This window comes from Thalassophryne amazonica, chromosome 5 (assembly GCF_902500255.1).
Source record: "Thalassophryne amazonica chromosome 5, fThaAma1.1, whole genome shotgun sequence".
In the NCBI taxonomy this organism is placed as follows: domain Eukaryota; kingdom Metazoa; phylum Chordata; class Actinopteri; order Batrachoidiformes; family Batrachoididae; genus Thalassophryne; species Thalassophryne amazonica.
In genome coordinates this window covers 118,016,544-118,030,537 of record NC_047107.1, presented here as the reverse complement: position 1 = coordinate 118,030,537, position 13,994 = coordinate 118,016,544, and the positions used below count along the sequence as shown (strand labels likewise).

General features: G+C 40.8%; 1 protein-coding gene across 4 annotated transcripts in view; it reads right to left on the bottom strand.

Annotated features, from left to right (window-relative positions):
• wdfy3 (WD repeat and FYVE domain containing 3) overlaps window positions 1-13,994 on the bottom strand; it is a 168,797-nt gene that overhangs the window by 74,021 nt on the left and 80,782 nt on the right. For 3 of the 4 annotated variants that reach the window (XM_034171177.1, XM_034171178.1, XM_034171179.1), the window contains 4 exons: window positions 10,712-10,949; window positions 8,420-8,520; window positions 2,728-2,946; window positions 2,370-2,554 (listed from right to left, as the gene is read on the bottom strand). In XM_034171177.1, coding sequence (XP_034027068.1) covers window positions 2,370-2,554; window positions 2,728-2,946; window positions 8,420-8,520; window positions 10,712-10,949 — 743 coding nt within the window. The remainder of the gene's footprint in view (window positions 1-2,369; window positions 2,555-2,727; window positions 2,947-8,419; window positions 8,521-10,711; window positions 10,950-13,994) is intronic. The other variant, XM_034171181.1, reaches the window with a different exon arrangement.

Genomic DNA, 13,994 nt, shown 5'->3' with positions numbered 1-13,994 from the left:
CTGTAAATTTTCATCCCCAAAACTAACACCTGCATCAAATCAGATCTGCTCGTTAGTCTGCATCTAAAAAGGAGTGATCACACCTTGGAGAGCTGTTGCACCAAGTGGACTGACATGAATCATGGCTCCAACACGAGAGACGTCAATTGAAACAAAGGAGAGGATTATCAAACTCTTAAAAGAGGGTAAATCATCACACAATGTTGCAAAAGATGTTGGTTGTTCACAGTCAGCTGTGTCTTAACTCTGGACCAAATACAAACAACATGGGAAGGTTGTTAAAGGCAAACATACTGGTAGACCAAGGAAGACATCAAAGCGTCAAGACAGAAAACTTAAAGAAATATGTCTCAAAAATCGAAAATGCACAACAAAACAAATGTGGAACGAATGGGAGGAAACTGGAGTCAACGTCTGTGACCGAACTGTAAGAAACCGCCTAACGGAAATGGGATTTACATACAGAAAAGCTAAACGAAAGCCATCATTAACACCTAAACAGAAAAAAACAAGGTTACAATGGGCTAAGGAAAAGCAATCGTGGACTGTGGATGACTGGATGAAAGTCATATTCAGTGATGAATCTCGAATCTGCATTGGGCAAGGTGATGATGTTGGAACTTTTGTTTGGTGCCATTCCAATGAGATTTATAAAGATGACTGCCTGAAGAGAACATGTAAATTTCCACAGTCATTGATGATATGGGGTTGCATGTCAGGTAAAGGCACTGGGGAGATGGCTGTCATTACATCATCAATAAATGCACAAGTTTACGTTGATATTTTGGACACTTTTCTTATCCCATCAATTGAAAGGATGTCTGGGGATGATGAAATCATTTTTCAAGATGATAATGCATCTTGCCACAGAGCAAAAACTGTGAAAACATTCCTTGCAAAAAGACACATAGGGTCAATGTCATGGCCTGCAAATAGTCCGGATCTTAATCCAATTGAAAATCTTTGGTGGAAGTTGAAGAAAATGGTCCATGACAAGGCTCCAACTTGCAAAGCTGATCTGGCAACAGCAATCAGAGAAAGTTGGAGCCAGATTGATGAAGAGTACTGTTTGTCACTCATTAAGTCCATGCCTCAGAGACTGCAAGCTGTTATAAAAGCCAGAGGTGGTGCAACAAAATACTAGTGATGTGTTGGAGCGTTCTTTTGTTTTTCATGATTCCATAATTTTTTCCTCAGAATTTAGTGATTCCATATCGTTTTCCCTCTGCTTGGTCTAAAAAAGTAACCATTACTGACTGCCACAATTTTTTTTTTCCTGATTTCTTATATTGTTTCTGAAAGCCAGAAAGTTGCCATTTGAAATGACTTTAGTTTTGTGTCATGTCTGTGATCTGCTTTTTTTCTACAAAATTAAACAACTGAATGAACATCCTCCGAGGCCGGTGATTCCATAATTTTTGCCCGGGGTTGTATTCAAAACCTCTCTTGCTCCCACAATGCATCGTGGGTGTTGCTGGAATAGAGTGATACATCTTTGTCAGCTGGAACAAATGAGGGGATAGTTCAATAGAGAGATGATGCGGGTCATGTGATCTGACGACAATCACAATGAATAGTTAATTATACACTTACAGGTAATTAGTCAATTCTACATTTGTTTCTGTTGCGTCGTCTTCACCAGGAATGAATATATATATATATATATACACACACACACACACACACTGGTTGGAAATGTTAAAGAAGCAATAAAATGAATCTTTGCTGAGACAAACCTGAACACTGTGTGTGTTTCTTAGTTTTTTGTCAGTTATTTTTGTGCATAATCGTTGCTGTAGCATGTTAAATGCCTAAAGCTAAACATTTTTAGTAAAGCATGCGCCAAGTTCACTCAGTCCACAATCTCTCAGTATTTTTAGCTTTAGCTTTTTTTTTTAACAACCTGTGAAACAAACGTTTATCTCTAATTTAGTCAGTTTAAACACATTTACCACTGGATTAGAGTTTTAAAAATGCTTCATTTTCTGTTTGTCCTGCTGTAAACTTGCCTATCCCCAGTGTAGAACCCTTGAATTCTGTGTTCTCTAATTTTGCCATTGAAAGCAAGTTTAAAACATTTTGGTGGTTTAGGACAGTTGAAACCCGATGTGAAAAAAAATTAGCTGTTTTAAAGTACCAAAAACACATTTGAAGCAATTTTAAAGTAAGTTAAACAATTCTGTAATACTCAAAGTTGAACTCAAGGAACAACAATTCTCAAGACTTTCTTGTTTACTTTTATATTGCACCTTTTTTAGTATGATTTGAAATTTTTAAAGTAGAAACATCTCTTTTGTATGTGAGGAAGAACTGACATGTCAGCACCGCGAATATTAATTATCAATTCGTCAAACTAACACGTTGAGTACCTTGATGGTGCTGATGAGCTGCCCGTCGAGGTAAAGCGTGGCCATGCTGTTTTTCAGCATGCCTTTGCTCATCACAAGCACCAGGTGGTGCCATTGACCCTCAGTGATCAGCTCGCCACAGCGAAATCGAGCACAGCACGGAAGGATCTCGTAGAAGGAAGACTCTTCGCTCGACTCGTCCGCTGCTTGAAGGGGGGACGGAAAGAAGGGATCATCAGTGACTCACAAGGGTCTGACACTTTGCAGTCATCAAGTAAACCAGCAGCAACACAACAACACCTCTCTGATTCTACCACACAATACTTTTGCCACCTGCAATCTCTTCCATCATACTTTGCTTTCATTCATTTACACTCACAGTAGGTCTGCAGCAGCTCCTCCTTGGTGGACACAGTCAGCGAGCAGTCTTTGGCCGACAGGACCACGGCCAGGCAGACGTAGTGCTGCTCCGAGCTCGTCGCCCGACGCACCAACGTCAGCAGTCGCACCGGGTGGGCCTGCGGCACCACACTGAAACGCTCCAGGCAGAACCAGGTGGAGTAGCTTAGGCCGGAGGGAGGCGGGAACAAACGCTCCCCTGGTGGAGGCAAAGGGCAGAGAGAGGACAGTGAGTAGAAGGAGTTTTAACAAAGGTCAACATCAATAAAAGCTAAGGGCTCACACATACAAAATACAGCTTTTTACTCCAGAAAGACCAGCTTTACTGGATTTTCTTTGCAGCTTTTCAAATCCTTTTGAATCATCTTTCAACACTGGACAGGAACTCAAAAATATTTGAGTAAATCTGACTTGTTGTGGCTCCTTATGAGGTGAAACTCTTTGACCGGTTGGGTTTTGTAAATTGGAGTTCATTGACTAATTTTGCACGCTTTTTTTTTTTTTTTGGTGTTTGTGTGTGTGTGTGTGTGTGTGTATATATATATATATATAGAGAGAGAGAGAGAGAGAGAGAGAGAGAGAGAGAGAGAGAGAGAGAGGTGTGTGTGTGTATGTGTAGATATGTATTTATGAAATTGTGTTTATGTGTGCATGCATGTATATATGTGTGTATATATTTTTATAGTATAAAGGGTGGGTATTTATAAGCTTTTCTTCTGCCTACACCCTTTCGGTCACACGGGTTCACTGTAGAGTTGTTTTCTTATGAGTTTTTTTTTTTGTTCTTGTTGTCATTCATTCATTCATTCATTCAAACTACAAATTAAGCCAAGTGTTGACTGGAGAGTCGGACCTAAAGATAGCATTCAAGGCAGAGTTAAGACGGAAACCTCATGTCTCAGAAACAATAAGAAAGCAAAGGTCATAAAGAGCTGGAGCTTGAAATGAACTTGAAGGTGTTCTGAGGCTGTGAACTCATAACCTACAGTGACACAAAGTCTGACTCAGCAGAAAATGGGACCGGACTGAATTAAAGTCCAAGCAGAGTACCAGGATTCTGGTAAATTACTGAAAAACACAACGAAAAGTCCCGTGGCATTAGGACCTCTGACTGGTCAAGATCACTGTGGACACCCAGGACGCATACGGACAAGGTCAAACTCCAACCTGTGTGATGTCTGAACCAGGTATAATTGACACTAGCAAGCCCATTATTTCTTCATCTTACTGAGATGAAGACATCTCTGGATCACAGCAGGACCACTGACAGTTGGAACAGACATGACAGCCTCATGGAACTGCTCATCAACAAACAAACCACATTTAGCTGAAAAAGTTTCTTTAGAAACTTTATTATCATTTTCTGAGGAACAAAAAGACAAGAGGCCTCCTGCACAAAGCGTGTACACACCCAAAAACGTGGCATATGACCATCTCCATGCCTACGTTCAGATGTATCAAAGGTGAAATGACCGTGGACATGTGCAGTGCGCCACACAAGAATCCTGCCTGGTGTACACATTTCTACAGCTGTTGTTCCACTGCCAACATGTAGAGGTGATGCTGGGAAACTGTTAATAGTGTGAAATCAAGAAGTCATCAGAGTGATATGCACACAAGAGACACACTTATGAACACTTAACAAACCCACGTGTTTGCAATTATATGGGTGGATAAAAAAAGCATGCACAAACTGATGTATAAAACGGCACTAACAATGGCTGCCTTAGCATTGTTAGAGGACCTTGCAAATGGTGCAATCTGATGTGAGCGAGTATTCAGGGGATGCAAGGATTTACTTGCAAATTATGGTAATTGGCTCATAAGCCGATTTCGATTGCCAAGGAGTTGTGCGCAGAACTGCGGCTGGCCCAGAGTGCAATACGGCGAGGAGCCAGGGACTGTCAGTGCCCACACAGGTGCTGACCACGCTGGGCTTCCTGGCAACAGGGGCATTCCAGCAGGAGCTGGCCGATCGGTCAGGAGTGTGCCTGTCAAGCTTGAGCCGAGCCATGCCAGCTGTGCGGGACAGTATCATCAGAATATCATCCAGGTACATCACATTAACAACATTAAGGCATAATCTGCAGCGAGAGCCGATTTCCTTAATGTAATCTGAGCTATTAACTGCACACATATTGCTATAAAAGCACCATCACATGATTAATTTGTTTTTGTTAACGAGAAACAGTTTCATTTCATCAATGTACAAATGTGTTGGGTTGGAAACAGGCTACAGGCTGGCACAGTGTGCGATGGGTAGCTGCTTAGTGAGTATGTAATTTATTTGTGTAACTGTTCTGAATGAAAACCAGAGCAGGCACATTTGGATATGTGCACATTCAAATATGTTTTGTGTTATTATTATTAATGTTTTTTTTATTTCTGGATGGTGAAACTAGAACTGTAGAGTTTCTTAATAAGTTCCAGAGTGTCTACCTGTGTTCAGTATTTGTCAATAAACACGTGTAAAGTTGTGAAAGCCACACACACAGTCAGCTCCAGTGCACGCCATTTTTTTACTTCAGTGTGTGTGCACTGCTCTGAGCCCACAGTGTTTATGGCCTCACACACACACACACACACACACACACACACACACACACACACACACACACACACACACACACACACACACACACACACACACACACACACACACACACACACACACACACACACACACACTCTCACTAGCTTATTTCTGTTTAATGTTTACTACGTCTGACAGAGTACCATATAAACTATCCCTGCATGTCTTCACATCATTTCCATTCATCTGTGGCTCACATCTGGTATAACTGCTTTTCTGTGTTCATGGTGACTGATCTGACGGAGTGGGGATTCCCAGCTCCCAGGGCCTATTTACATGAATTTGCATATTTGAATAGGGGCATGGAAAGAGAGGAATTTGGTACGTCTGCATGTGCGCTCAATTTTATGTTCAGTGGGATGTACAAATAGAACATTCTTGGATCCATGCATACACACAGTTTTAAACATCTGGATATTTTTGTGCATACGATAGTTTCTGGGTTTCAGTCGGAAATCCATGCAAGTTTTTGTACATGAAGCCCAAGGAGAGGAAACCAGGAAAGGACAGAAGAGACAACATGGTAGACAGGTGGAGAAAATCAGGGAAGATAAAAGGAGGGGAAAAGAAACAACTAGAGCCCAACTGATATATCAGTTGGCTAATAATATCAACCAATATGAACATTTCACAAACATATCGGTACCAGTGTTATTGTTGCTGATGTGAAAACATTTATTATTCTGTATAAATAATGCAGAAAACACTTTCACTGTTGGAAATGTCATCATTACATAGGTCCACCAGCAGAGAGCAGTCAGACGTCATTGTTTACAATGCAGTCAACCATGGCTGGGGCCCCCATCATACCTTGGTCACATTAGCTACAAGAGACAAAGTCAAAGTGAGCAACTGCCATTCATTTTCAATCAAAGTGGATGTTTTATGTCGTGTTCACACCGGATGACATGCGAGAGACGGCGGCGACAGGTTGCCATGTAATCCCTATGGACGGACACATTGTGGCGCTATAAACGTTCAAGCCACGCAATGCGACGCAACAGACACAAATGAAGCGATTTTGTGCGAATGGCGGGTTTGTGGCGCGATATCGCGTCGCGTCGGCCTCCTCCCCAAGTTGAAAAATCGGAACTTTTTCGTCTTGTCGCTTCGCGGTGACCAATCAGGGACTGGATATGTAGTGATGTGAAGATGTCTGGAGTTTATACTTGATGTGGACATGTCCTGTCTCTGGCAATCAGCCTGTGAGCAGGACTTATGTCCCTTTTGTCCTTTACTTCATAATTAGGACAGAGTTTGAGGGGAGAGCGAGCAGCAGCACCACAGTAGCAGTCGTTTTTTTTTTTTCCACGTGCGCGTGTGAACGAATCATCCATGAAGATAATTTTATTTATTAACTACACAGATGTATAATAAAACAAATGGTGACTGGTTTATAACACAACTATGACAGAGTTTGAGGGGAGAGCGAGCAGCAGCACCAGCCAGTTTTTTTTTTCACGTGCATAAGCAAACGAAACGTCCGTGAAGATAATTTTATTAACTACACAGATGTATAATAAAACAAATGGTGACTGGTTTATAACACAACTATGACAGAGTTTGAGGGGAGAGCGAGCAGCAGCACCAGCCAGTTTTTTTTTCACGTGCATGCGCAAACGAAACGTCCGTGAAGATAATTTTATTAACTACACAGATGTATAATAAAACAAATGGTGACTGGTTTATAACAGAGTTTGAGGGGAGAGCGAGCAGCACCACCACAGCAGCAGCGGCAGCCATTTTTTTTTTTTTTTTTTAAGTGTTCACATGTGCATGCGCAAACGGGACAGGAGGTCCTCAAACTGTGTCCTTGAGAGTCAGACGTACCACTGAAAGCGGCCGTCATCCAGACGCAGCTCCTGTAGCAAATGATGAATTTGTGGCATCGCGTGGCGTCCTGTGTGAACGTGGCTCAAGCAGAGCGACACACTGGGCGATGGCTTGCAAATTTGTGGCGTGGTGTGCGGTGTGAACGCGGCATTACAGTGACAAGAAACAAGTGGTCGCTATGCCGCCAGCTAGGTGTGGCTAAAATAGACAAGAAATCTATTTTGTGGAAATGTTGGGTGATGTGAGTGAAGGCAGCGTGAAGGCAGCATGATGACAGCGTACGGCGTTCGGTATATTTGTAGTTATTAATAATAAAGTTCATGTTTCAATTAAACATTAAACGCCAATCGCATTTCTTTGTCATAAGAGACTGATAATGAAATGTGAAGTCATTGACATTTTTATGTACATTTCTGCAGATATATTGGTACTGTAATTTTTTTTACTCCCTATGAATATCTGATGAACTGAAAGAAATGGAAAATAACCAAAAATACATCTAAGGATGAAAGGAAACAGAATATTGAGGATCAACAAAACTATAAACAAGGAGAAACAGAACGCAATCAGGGGAAACCAGGGCAGGCGAAGGAAGCCGGAAAGGAAAGCAGGTAACAGAACATACACAAATTTCAATACTTAATGAAATATTAAATACAAAAGTGTAAAACAAACTTATTCAAAAACTACAGCCAACATATTCACAGAATGTTTCCTTTAGCATAAACTTGAGTGAGACACAAATGAGCCACAATTCAGGCAAGATGCAAAAAAAGAAGAAAAAAGGACAGAAGAAGAGTAGAGAAGAAGAGGAGTAGAGAAGAAGACAAGGAAAGAAAAAGTGGCGAGAGTATGAAAAAATCAGTGATGTGTGGAGAAGATATGTGAGCTTCATAAATACTGAATGAAGCTGGAGAGAAAAAAGAAGCATGATGTCAGAGTTGTTTTAACTCCGCCCTCAGGCCTGGTGGGGACAGGTTGTGTTTCTGTGAAATAACTGGCGTGCAGACGAGAATCTGGCTGCACCACAGCGATCACAGACCGTGCTTCCAGAAAGTAAAGCCAATCAAAAACACAACCACCATGTGGCAGCTCTGTGGGGAGACGCTGAACTCCCGCAAGGTTTAAAACACAGTGCAAAGAAATAACATCATTAAAGTCACAACATTTGTTTGTGGGTTCAAAAGGAGGAAATAATTTTATATATTTATTTTTAATTTTGGCTGATTCCGTCACATCACCGTACCTGTACCCATGCCGCTGAGCACCGCGCCATCACTGACGGCCGAGGCGTTGGTGTTGTTGGTTGGAGCATTGTGAGGCGCCAGGCTGGGCAGAAACAGACACCTAGACCGACAAACAAACACACACATACGACTGTTAACTCACACGGGGGGGGGGGGGGAATTCAGTGAGAATTTGTGAATAAAGATCAAACATTTTGAGGCGGAGAAAAAAAAAGCTAGTTCAGAAAAGAAAAGCAATAATGTTGTGAACATTCAACTTTTGTCTGATGGGTAATTCTATGGTAATGGAATTACAATGACAGTAACATCTGGCCATATTTTATCTTACTGTAATCACATTACCAACCCGCTGCCCTGCTGCGTCATTCTGTTGGAGGGGAACAATCAAGGAGTTCCTTAAAAAAACTTGTGCCCCTCTCTGTACTGTACGTGAGGGGCACACAGAGAGACTCGAGCCGAGGTTTGATGTGTTTCCTCCTTCAGAGTCGTAACAGCTGCCTGGATAGCTTCCCTCACTAGTCTTCAGTAACTCCAGGCAGAGTTCCTACACTTTTTTGTTTGTTTGTTTGTTTTTGATTTGTTGAATGACATATAGTCCTGGAAATGTCCATGTGTCCATCCCTTGGGACGAGTCCAGAGAATACGGGGTGTAAAAGTGATGATTTGCTGTAAATTCATTAAAATGGACCAACATGCAGAACTGCTTGATCAACAGAGTCTCCTCCCTGCTCGCTCTCTTCCCCTTGCTCCTGGTTTGACGGCATTCCTGAAGCGTGACTGACTGTGTGTAAGCATGTTGCATACAACAGTGTGTGCATGCACGAGAGAGAGAGAGAGAGAGAGAGAGAGAGAGAGAGAGAGAGAGAGACCGGGCTCCTGTGTGCAGCAGCATAAATATTTCATGCTGACAGATGGAGAGGAGGAGGACGTGGTGGGTCTCTTTTTCTCTGTGAAAGTGGGCTGTTACCTCACCGCCTTTGTGCTGCTACTTCTCTGTATTTTCGCGCGTCACCAGTCAAACAGGCTCTTATGAGAAACATTAACACAAAGAAAGGCAGCAGGAAAAAGCGTTTCCACAGCGCCGTGGCTAAGTGTGCATTTACACCACAACTGTAAGACTGTCAAACTCATCTCTTCTGTGGTTCGTCCATGCGATTGGGAAAACTTTATTGAAACTTGGTGTTACCACTTTATACTGCAAGAAGCAAAATTAATTTAATAAGCGCATTAGGTCTTTATAATGCAAATGCCATGTTAACAAGAAGAAGCTAACAAGCTAATTAATGTAACTGTACAAGATCAAAATGCAAGTAAATTGCTTCTTGTGGCCACTGACCAGACTAGCTGACGTAAATGTGCAATGCAATTAAACATTTAAAAAATGAGCACATTATTTATAATGCAAAAAGAGACTTAGCTTAGCTGACCTGTCGTTGTTGATCTTGTTGGTTCACACAGTCCAAACAAGTCTGAGCTGAGTAACATGAAAGTTATATTCTCCTCTTTTTATTCCAGAGCATGGTCTTTCAGTTTGAGAACATGATTTCTTAACTTTACTCAATCTTTCTATATTTTTTTCTCTTCTTCTTCTTCTTCTCCTTCTCTAATGTGCAAATCACAGCAGACAGGAGCAGCTTGCCATGCAAATGATGACATCTTTTGGCCACAGATGATAATGCAGTATTTGTTCAGTTTCTATCACTATTGAAAAACAAGTTGCAAGACCTCCCAAACTAGATAAAATAAATAAATAAATAAAATGAACAACAATATGGGACTTGTAGTCCAGGAAGTGCAGTAATTTCATTTCCTACAAGGCTTTCAAGAAGAAGAAGAAATTTATGAAGGAATATATGTGCAAAAAGCAGGCAGAGGGGATCCCAAATTCTCCCACCGTTAATATGGCTACCATTCTGAAAATATTTCAAAATGTTCTGTCCTCAAGGGTGATGCTTTAGTTTTGGTTTGGTGTTGATGTTTCATGTCTTTCTTGAGATATAAGGAACTATTATGAAGTTCTGAATTGGGGTCATTTGAAAGTTAAGGTTAAAAAAAATAAATAAATACACCCTACAGGAGACGTTCCAGCCTCCCAAAAAAATCCTGAAGCCAGACACAGGAGATGTATAAACAGAGTTGGGTCTGGAAGAAAGGAGTGTGTGGTGCTTCAAACCAGACTTAAAAACTATATCATTCAAAATTGAATATTTGCCTCAACAAAGCACTTTGCAAATTTTGCAAATGTGGAAAAAAAAAAAAAAATCTGCCAAGTGTGAGAAGCACAAACAAACCCAAAACCCTCCAGCGACGAGTCAAACTCCACGAACGCGGGTGTGACAGCTGATCCATGTAGGCGGATGTCATGAGGTGTCGTCATAGATACCAGGCACTTGACTCGGGTGAGGGGTACCGTACTGTCCTCAGCAGAGCGCACCAGGCTGCGGCTGATGCGGTACTGACCGTTGTCCTCGGCCGGCGTGGTGAAGACGCTGTCTGGGCCGAAGCCCTCCATGGATGTGGTCATGCTGCCTGTGATGTGAGAAGAAGCAGCTTTAGAGATGGACACCCACCAAAATCTGAAAGGTTAATCAATTTAACTAAAAATCACAGCTCAGAAGGCTTCAAATCATCACTTGCATTAGATAAGACTTTATTGATCTCACAGTGGAGAAATGCACGTTACATCAGCTCTTAATAAACACACAAGAATTATTACTGGATATAAATGTGTACAACTCATATTTATGTCCAAAAAAGACATTCACATTGTTAGGTCTTTGCAAACTGAAGACCTTCTGTGTCCACAACAGCAAAAGTTTTTTCTAAACCAATGAATAAAAAAACACAACCAGCACAAAGCATAAACACTGTGTTGTTCTCTCTGAGTGCACCTGCCACTAGATGTCACACTTGCACCACGCGTCAGGACAGAAACAAAGCTTCCCTCCTCAGCCACTCCTCTTCAAACAATGAACAACATATAGCCGTTTCACTAAGTACATGTAGCACACTGTTGAGATCAGGCATGTGTGTGTGTTTTACGTTTTTTTTAGCTAACTTCCTGTTCTGTGAGGGGGCATAGTTTTGTTTCTTTCCACTTTTTATTGGACAGTTTTTTCTTTTTTTTTTCTTTGTGAAAACCACAAAATTCAGTCAAATGTCACAAATATAGACATGTGGATATCTGAGTGTTTCATTGTGTTAAATGAAGATGTACTAAAACTTTATATCCACTGCTTTTCTAGACTTTACACACAAGATTTTGGTGATTTTTTCTTTCCTGTAAATTCTGTATAATCTATACAGAGTGTCCAATTTCACATTTATTTGCACATTTTAAAGAGAATCTCATAAAAAAGCAGTCTACAGATTAAATTTTAACTGAGGCATAAATGTTTTATTGCTCAGTTTTCAGAGTGTGCCGTAACCAAAGCTTTAAAGTACAAATGTGTTATATTTACAGGCTGAACTTTAAAATTTAATGGTCTCCTCATTCTGGAACAACCAATTCAATGCAGAGGTGTGATTTAAAAAAACACAACAACAACAAAAAAACTGGTGTGTCATATGGCCGATTGTCTGCGAATCTGGACCTGATCCAGAAACAGGTTCAGTTCCGGTGGATCAGAATATCATCACATATTGAATTCTTTACAAAAGTGCATTTGACCGTTTGTAGAAAAACTAATTTTTAAATTTTAAAGATTTTTTTCTACATTATGTTTGACTTTCAGAGTCCAGCATCTCTGAAGTGGAATTGAACTGTTTTTTAGACTTCAGTTTCTACAATGAAATGAAAGCTGTATGAACGCAGCTGAATGAAAATCTGCTCAGACTGTGATCACTGTCTGAAAACTCTGAATCTGCCATGTATATTAACACACAAAACAAAGCAGTTTTGAAAAGATCAGCGAATGATGTCACAATTCAGCTCTACTCTGATTGTCTGTCACCCATGTCAATCAAAAACAAAATGCATCACAATGAAACAGAATGTGACTTTTTATCCTGTTAAAATACATCAAGGTTAGCCATCTTTGAACTTGTCCAAGGTCTGTGTCCCAAGAATGTTCACTGTGAATTTCAACAGTCTGGCAGTAAGTAATAGGACTGGACTTATCCTGAGCAGAGACAGACAGATGGACAGAGGGATGAACAGCCTTCACAATACCCAATGGCCATATTCGATGGCCTCCGGTAAAAATGAAAAAATAAATAAATAAATACCACGCTTTAACTACAATCTGCAACCATCTATTCCTTGGTGTTTTCTGTTGCGCATCTTTATTTATTTTATTTTTTGCACACATGAGCACCAGTTATGTGTACGTCTGGTAATAAATACAAGTCCCATGAAAACTGATAGTGAACTGAAATGTTCCAGTAAAATGTTCAATAATAAAGACATTCATGTGCTGTTAAATAAAAAAAATGCTTTAACAAGTAAATAAGCAGCAGTTTGAACATCAAAATATTTATTAACTTAATTACAAACAAGTTGTTTTTGCATTTGCATGCACGCACACACACACACACACACACACACACACACACACACACACACACACACACACACACACACACACACACACACACACACACACACACACAAAAGCTGATGGCAACTGTAAAGCCTCACCCCACCAAATAATAAGCCATGAATAATGAGTAACGCATGGGTGTGTCAGCGATTATTTGAAGAATGATCCACATTTTAAGCCGTCACGTATCTGTTACTAAGTGCCTATGTGCCTCTCTGTACCTCACAAGTGAGCCACGACCAAGTTGTCATTTGAGCCCCATCCAGCCTCGAGTGGCTCGTATCTCCGCATATGATCCACGTCAAGCAACATATGGTCCATGCAGCGCCATGATAACGCGATTTTGCACGGTTAGGCATGGGTTTTGTCCAAACCTCCAGCCCTCCCACACTTGGTCCCTTTAAAGTGCGTGTTTTCAATTCACAGCATCCATTCAAGATGTTGTTACATTTTTTAAATGCAATCCAAAAAAAGACGTTGCACTGAGTGAGTCCGTGCTGCTCACTTCCCCCAGAAAAAAAAAGAACCACAATGAGGTAGCCGCTTTAATTATATACACCCGCTGCTGCAACTGTGGATCATTTCCACAAAAAAAAAAAAAAAATCTTTATTTCTTGCACAGCTTACAGTCACTGTGATACAACTTTTAACTTTGTGTTATGTCTGCAAAATTGCTCTTTTGCATGCTCTCCTTCCCTGTTCCTGGGCAGCTCTGCGCTCCCTCTCACGGCTTCAGTGGCGTTATTTCTTCTGCAGCTTTAAACACACAGCAACTTTAACACTGTGACCCAACTTTTAACTTTGTGTTTGTCCATTATTGACTGTAAAATCACTCTTTTGTGAGCTGCCGATGTGCCTAAATCCTTGTTTTGCGCACAAGACATTGTGTCAGTGTGCACACACAGCAAAACTCAATCTGATCCATTAACAAGATATTAAGTCTATCATAGACATACGAGGTCTGTCCATAAAGTATAGGTCCTTTTTATTTTTTTCAAAAACTATATGGATTTCATTCATATGTTTTTACATC